General features: G+C 32.1%; 1 protein-coding gene across 1 annotated transcript in view; it reads right to left on the bottom strand.

The window, feature by feature from the left end:
* Positions 1 to 6145: 6145 nt before the first annotated feature.
* Positions 6146 to 8412, bottom strand: part of LOC111088017 (bone morphogenetic protein 2-like) — an 11756-nt gene continuing 9489 nt past the window's right edge. Inside the window, exon 5 of the mRNA XM_022396738.1 lies at positions 6146 to 7081. Coding sequence (XP_022252446.1) covers positions 6573 to 7081 — 509 coding nt within the window. The 3' untranslated portion in view covers positions 6146 to 6572. The remainder of the gene's footprint in view (positions 7082 to 8412) is intronic.

The raw sequence follows: 8412 nt of genomic DNA on the forward strand, positions 1-8412 counted from the left end.
AAGTAAACCTACAGACATCGGTCTTGTTTAACAAAATCTGCCTACAAGAAAATCTGTCACCAAAGTACACCAATATTTGATATTTATGTATAGGAGGAGTTAATCTCATTGTACTGTTGGATATACAAGTCTATTACTTGTTTGTTATTAAGTCTGTGACTACTGTTATACTTGTTTAGAGACTACTTAAAAAAAAATTAGAGAATAAATATAAATAAGATAAAATAGACTCAGAAAACCCTAGTAAAAAATTACAGCTATAGGACTAAGTTTTTGCCTATATCTTGAGCTTAACAGTATTTTGAATATACTTTAAGCCAAACAGTAGCAACTGCATCAATTCATCACCTAAATGGATTTACTTTCATTTACTGAGATTGCAACACATTTAACTTAGTTCTTCTCATGAAGGCTGGTCCCTATGTTAAACATTTAAGTGTCAATGTAGTAACTAATAAAGAAAAAAATATTTGCCAAATTTATGAATCCAATTCTGAATAAGATTTTTTCAGGCAAAGGAGCTTAATGAAAGGAATGAAATGATTAGAACAATCAGTTGTTAAAAGTTACATAGCAACAGACACAGCAAATCGGAACGACAGTTTTTGCATTTCTTCTTACTGAGAACATATTTAGAGCTTTTGAAATTATTTCGTTTGTGGAATATTAACTATTGCACTACACTAATTGTGATAAAAAAAAACTTATTAAATCAAGCGCAAGTTCAGCCACTTCTTTTAGTTATGGTTTCAGCCACGTTAATGACTACTAACTAGTTGCATGGCCAGGTGGTTAGGACCCTCGACTCGCAATATGCGGGTCGCGGGTTCGCATCCCCATCCCACCAAACATGCTCGCCCTTTCAGCCGTGGGGGCGTTATAATGTGATGGTCAATCCCACTATTCGTTGGTAAAAGAGTAGCCCAACAGTTGGCGGTGGATGGTGATGAATAGCTGCCTCCCCTCTAGTCTTACACTGCTAAATTAGGGATGGCTAGCGCAGATAGCCCTCGTGTAGTTTTGCGCGAAATTCAAAACAAACAAAAACTAACTATTTTTGCTCCATTGTTTTTAATTTTTGTTTAAATATGATAGAGGAAGTTTCGATTTTTTAAAATATTACCCAAGCATTTTCATCTGATATTTTTTAATCTTTTATTGTATGCTATACTTTGGAAGACAACGAAAAGTCTTATAAGAATTCTCAGGTTTAATATAAAGAGGTTGAGTACGTTATATTAAAACTGTTTACAGCCTCATTATGTCGTTATAAGTCATGTTGTCATGTCAAGCTATGCTCAACACAGCTTAATTAAAGTATTATCATTTTTGGTGTGATTTTTCGAATTATTGTACGATCATTTTACTTATTCAATCATTCATTCTAAAGTTTACATTGAAATATCTTATAGAATCCACTACATACAGACAAATTGGAAATTTTGGGTTAAAATTTGATTATTATAAAGAACACTACATTCAGTTTAACGAACATGACGAAGATGTAAGAAAATCTAAAATTATTCCAAATTATTAGGATTATAACTTGGTAAACCGGTAAAATAACTATATTAGTATTTCGTTTAGTAGTTTCTGAGTCTTATTGGAAAAATAGTTCAGACTTTGAGCCAAGCTGAAAATTTTCATCGAAAACGTGCAATGAAACTTGAGGAAAATACAGTGGATGTGAAATTAAGGAAAGTCTTTAAAACTGAGACATTTTGCTTATGTAACAGTTCATAGAAAATTCTTATAAGGAAAGACAGCACTGTAGTTCGTTTCGCACTGGAAAAGAATGATTCGTGTCTTGTATTTCTACGGCAAGCAGTTTTCTTGATTTTTTTAATTATTAAGTAGTGATATTGTAGTCAGTTTGAAGGTACTTGAAGCATTTCAACAACAGCATAATTTAACGAAAAAAAAGATTCATTAAAGTTTGAACTAATGAGAACGTCTTATATGTTTTACATTAAGAAAGTAGTTCCTTTTTGTGTTTGGTTAAAGGTTTGTAAACTGGCTATGCTTTCTGTTAATATTGGTTTTAAGGTACACAGGTAATCATCTATTAAGACCTGTCTCCAGCAAAATAAAAACAAACAAACACGAGAGTGATTTGTAACACCTTTTATTTGCAAATTATATATATATTTATATACATAAAGCATTATGCTCGATCAAGAATTATGTTTCAGTTCAATGGAACAAAATGTTAATTTCAGAAAGGGCCATTTAGGATTGTATATTATACGAGAAGATAAATTGGTAGGAAGAACGTATGGGTGAATATTCGTTATAAAATGATGCATTTTCAAATAAGCAAATAAATCTTCTATTCTGATCTACGTTTTTAGAGTGCTGGATTTAACAATGACCTTTTCAACTATTGTATGTTCATTAAGACTTGTATGGTGGGTACTACTGATTGGCTACCTCTTTTTCTGGTCAGCAGTTCAAAAATGACTTAACCCTAAGTGGGAAGTGGGGTAGGGTTCACTGACTTGGCCGATCAACACAACTGTGGATAATGTGCTTTCAGGATGATAATACCAAATATCTATTGCAAGTAAAAAAAAAAAGTCCTAAATGTTTTTTGTAAAGTTGCTCAGCTTTCCAAAATCTATAGTTTGTTTGTTTGTTTGTAATTAAGCACAAAGCTATACAATGGGCTATCTGTGCTCTGCCCACCATCTGTTGTAAGTCCGTAGACATACCGCTATACCACTGGGGGCCCAAAAGCCATAGATCCTCTTTCTTAAGCCATATATTTTTACTTTTTTTTAAAACTAATTTCTTTCTAAAGCTGATATTATCAATTCTTTAAAAAGTATTTAGACTTTCAGTTCATAAATTTTATTTCTACTTAAAAGGACGAAGAACCATTTGTAACTTTATAAAACTAAATTGTTAATATGCTTACTATCATACGTTCTCCAAAATAATCATTTTTTTTGTAACATAATCATAGAACATCTTTTTTTCCTAATTAAGTCATTGAACTCTTTTGAAAATGTCTCAACCGTCTTTACTTGAAAGAACTTATAATAAGCGAAACCTTCACTTTTATTGTGAAATCTTCCGACAGAAAAAATATTCGTATCATTAATCCTAAATTATCGTGAGATTGGTGAAAAAACAAATGACTCTGATATCTAATCCTAAATTTATATTTTATCAATTCTTTCCCAAGAGAAGAAAGTTTAATTAAGTTGAAAACGCATAAGGAGGACACGAGATTGTTTTCTATTGCTGTAGATTGTATTTGTAATTGAATTATTCATGCTGTTAAGATAAATTGGTATTATCAGTCTTTCATCAAAGTTGAATACTTTACACTGCATGATCATGACAGATCATTTCTTTCTCGTCGCCGATTGACTTTTAGTACTGTATTTTTATTAGCCGAGGCATAGCGTCTCATAGAATGGCTCTGAGTTTTTAAGTACAAACTTTTAGCTCATATCTCCGTCATCTCTTGACCGATTTGATATCTAATTATAGTTTTGGACTCAGGTTGTCAAACCCTTTCGATTGATATATTTGGCCACGCCCAAGGTCTCATAGATTAATTTACTCTAATCCTGCCTAAAAGAATTTCAAGTGCTGCGGCTATTGAGGATTCCCTCTTGTTATGTTTAGAGTATTGTAAAAAAATTCCAGACTTTTAATCCAGCAAACAGAATTATTTAACATTGGTTTTTATTTCCACAATATTGTCCTGATGGTTGCTATATACAAAAAAACAGAAATAACTTAGGCCAACTTAACATGTAATCTCAGTACTCATATATTCTTGCTGACAACAATCTACATAAATGTTACAAAAATGTTGCATTAATTGTAAATTTTTGCTAAATCTACAATATAATCCCTTCCAAACAAACAATTAAGGGTGAGTTGTAAATGTAATGAGCTTTATGCATTTCATTAAATAGTCTCTACACTTGTTGATACTGTAGTTATATAGTCTAATTTAATCATACTGCCACACCAAAATCCTTACTCTTAACATGTTAAATGGATTTTGTAGTTTATTTATTGGACATAGCTAGTTTATGATTTAACATCTATATGTACATTACAATTTAACTGGCTCTACAACTCATAAATAAAACCTTACAGTTACCCTTAAATTTAGTTATGCGGGAAACACAGGCCAGTTTTTTTATCTTTCAAACTGTAGTTGATATAATCACTATTGGGTAAACATCCTTCGCGAACATGTAATTTTTTGCACATAATATCATAAAGCCTATTTTTTAAATTAATATTATATATGTTGTACACTTTTGATGATATTGCTCTTCCTATTGGAAATGACAGTATCGGACAAATCTCACTTGACTTCTCTTATTACAACAAACTAACTGTCTAATCTATCTTGACTTCGGAAATAATTACTAAAAGAACTGGCTCATAATTATTGCAATATTGCCAATATTATAACCATTATTATGTTGACATTAGTTGTTAAGATCCACTTACCTTGTTGTTTATAAACTGTTGCTTAAAGTTGTCTTCGTCATATAATTTATTTGATGAAGTCTATCTTGACCATGTCAGTATTACTTGGTGTTGCTATATTATTAACGTTAAGTCAAAATATATAGATTAAAACTTTGACAACTTTATGAAAGGTACTGTTGACACATGCTTGATCAAACTTGTCTTCGGTATTGTTACTCTAGGCATCGCTCTGTTTATTAAACTGAGCCGAAGCCATATTAGCTAGGTTTGATTTCACTGTGTCGGTTTTAGTATAAAATAAGCAAAATTCGTAACTACTTTATACATATATATTTCCTATTTAAAGTCCATTTCAACTTTTTCACTTTATAATGCACTTATCAAAATACAAAAATGATAGTCTGAGCGTTATTGACATAAAAGGAAATCTTGCTAGGTCAAATGGTTTAATAATTGTTGGCAGAACAGGAGATCCAGCTAGGCCAAATGATTTGATAAAACACAGTACTTGCGAATTATGACATTTTTTAGCATGCATTCTTAACAGGATAATTGGAGGTTTCCAGTGAGAAACAATTATAGTTAATACAAAACTGGTATTGAGCAAAAAGCAGAGTTGTTAACAGTTGCTCGAAGTAATCAGAAATGGCTAAAAACTACTTATGAACATTTCTTAAAGAAAACTCGAAATGGGATTACTGAATATTCTGTGCTAAAGCAAACCAGAAATCCACTGTGAGTTTCTTTACATCTTGTAGTCTACAAGAAAGAAATGTCTTTCAAACAATACTAGAGCATTAACATAGAAAAATAAAGGTTAAATTCAAATCTAAACATGCAGTTGCAGTCAATTCAATATGACTGATACAGCTTGTATGATTATATTTTGAGGTTAGGGGTCCGGGATGAAACAGTCTCTAAATGGAAGGTCTGAGTGAGGAATAAAGTAATCATTATAGAAGTAAAACGTCTGATGCGTATATAAAATCTATAAATCCTGTATTGTCAATGGTTCGCAGAAAAACTAGATCTCCATTTGACATCAAAACCCCTTAAAAGCGGGAAGACGAGAAGCGTTAATTTATACTAAGTCTGGTCAGCATAATTTTTTCATTCGGACATGAGCGTTGGTGTAGATGTTATGTGCAACTGTGTAGAAAATTATAACTCTGTGTATTGAAAAATGATTAGATAAGCCTGTAATACGTTTAACGGAAATACAGAATAGGTTTATGATCAGAGATGTAGCATTTTAAACAAAAATATTGTTTTAAGGTTGTTTACTCGTGACGCAAACAACAAAATCTAGAAACTTGCCAGAATCTGAGATCGGTTATACAGGAATATGTACACATCACCTTAAGGTTAAATAAAAGAATGAAATCGATATACACGTGAATCACCTTTGTAAGTGATGTTTCAGAACTTCAGCAATAGATAAGTGGTGAACATTAGATTAAAGTGCTTAGCAGACGGTGGTTTATATTAATTGATTACTGTTCTTGATAAAATTTTTATATAGGTATAATAGTTGAATTGGTTTAAAATAATTGTTTTACTAAAAAAGAACATATTCTGAGCTTTGGAAATACAACATTGTGTATGACAAAACACAACTCCGCCATAAAAAGAGAGAAAACAGTTTCCAGAAAAAAGCTAACAATAAGTTATTTCAGTTGATATTTCCTTTTAAAATTTTACATAAATTTAAAATAACGAAAAAAAAATTATAATTCAAAGTAGTTATAGTTTCCAGATGCCAGTGTTTCGGAGTACGAACTGTACACCAGTATCACAAACCACTGTTCTCAAGTACCTGTAGTTCAACCAAGCTGGGGTAGTTAGAAACCAATAGGTCTTCTGGAGGTTGAACGATCTCTTGAAGGACACTATGTCTTTCTACTAATAAAGAATCCAACGACTCGCTGGTCAGTTCTAGTTCAAGTGCTTATTACAAGCTAAACTACCTAAAAGGTGAGATATGAGAGCTCTAGAGACAGATGGCTTTGTTCACTTAAACAGGAGACCAGTCAACTCGCGGCTAAAACGTACAAATTGATCATCTAATACATTTAAGTTATGGGTACTAGAGCTTCTTCTTGCTGTATTCAATGACAGCCACAGCTATCTGCCACCATGTTAGCGTACCTCCTGAGCACAACGCTCCCGCCATCGTCGCGGTACAGTAGTAAAAAGGCACTCAGCTTGTTAGGTACACAAGAAGGTTCAGGTACCCCATCAACCAAATTAAGCTTATTCACAATGCTTTGAACAGTAGCATGATTCGATGGGTGTTCGTTTTGACCAAAAGGAAAATCACATCTACCTTTACAATAGAAAGCTCTATAGCCTTTCGGAGAAAGGATCCAATCTGACCAGCCGATTTGTTCAAAATCTACATACATCTCAAAACGATTGCAACTTAATGATTGGTTAGTTGCCAGTGAACTCACATTCAATAATTGCTCTTCATTTTCTGTTGACCTTCTGACTCTTACATTTGAACTCGTGCTGCTCTCTAAGTGTTGGCTTTGCCCATATCGTGAATCCAAAGTATGAGGATTTGAAGGAACTTGACTATTTCCAAAAAATTCATGATCTCCGTAGCCACGGACCTCTGAAATTAACAATTTTAAGATTACAATTGGTTAATATAGGTTTTATTCTAGTCTTGATAGGTTCCCGTTTTTTGTTATGTTCGAATTATTGCTAGCTGTAGTGCTCTTACTTATAGAAACATTACTAGTTAGTGCTGTAAATCGATTTTACAAAGAACTCTGTAAAAACTGCAAAAAATAAAAACCTTATATTTTAACGTGACATTTCAACTTGTAAGTCTTTTTTTGCTTTAATATATCCGCGTTTTAATGGTGTTAAAACAAGTGTAATGTTGAGCTATCTAAGCTATCTCTTTTCACACTTAAGACTTTTTTTTTACTATGTGTACGAACTTCGTTCTACGATTGTTTTTATGGTCAGGCAATTAGTGCGTTGATTTACCACCGTCCAATCAAATCATACAAGTCTAGAAAGACTCATATATTATTAATATGTGTAATTCATATTATGAGTCAATGAAAGTAAACTTTCTAACAAACATTATTGTACGGGGAAAAAAAAATCGATAAGTGAAAAGAAGATCCGGGATTGGGGTTTGAGCCCAGGATTTTTCACTTTAAATTAAAATGAAGATTTTCAGTTTAAATTAACTTAACTATGATTCATGCTATGTCAACGTGAGCCATAATATACAACATATTAATCATCATAATCAATATATAAATTCCAAAATATCAACTTAATTCTAACATAAGAAAATACTGATTTTACTTTTCGACAAATAAATAAAAATGGATAGTACTTAACACTGGAAGGGGATAATAAATCCATATTATACACATATAGTAAGTCAGAACGTTTTAAACATTGTTCTCCATTAATAGAAATTCTTTGTTTTATACAAAATTATTATTTTTTATGTCATTTCGATATCTGACAAGTAGTACTATAAATTTTAATATATTTCACCTAAAACCAAAAACAGCCTACCCTAGACAATCTAAAGACTCGTCGAGTTATGTTTTTTTTTCTTTTTATATAACTAACTGAATTTGGCTATGGTTTTGCTTTATCAGCGAACAGCAACTCATTCAAATTCGATGATGAGGAACCCACTTTGAGACTAATAATGGTTGGAGACGGCTTTAATGGGTAATGAAGAAAAAAAGTAATATAAGTTTAACATAACAGCAAATGTACAACGTTTCGACAAGGTTTTCTCATCATCAGGTACAAGAATACTGTAACTTATATTGTTATACTGTTAAACTTATATTAAAGTTTTTCTTCATTACCCATTCAAGCCATCTCCAACCATTATTAACTTCATTCAAAGTTAATTCTTCTTCGGCATGGCCAGGTGGATAAGGCGCTCGACTCACCATCTGA

Source organism: Limulus polyphemus, unplaced genomic scaffold (assembly GCF_000517525.1).
Source record: "Limulus polyphemus unplaced genomic scaffold, Limulus_polyphemus-2.1.2 Scaffold2993, whole genome shotgun sequence".
NCBI lineage: Eukaryota > Metazoa > Arthropoda > Merostomata > Xiphosura > Limulidae > Limulus > Limulus polyphemus.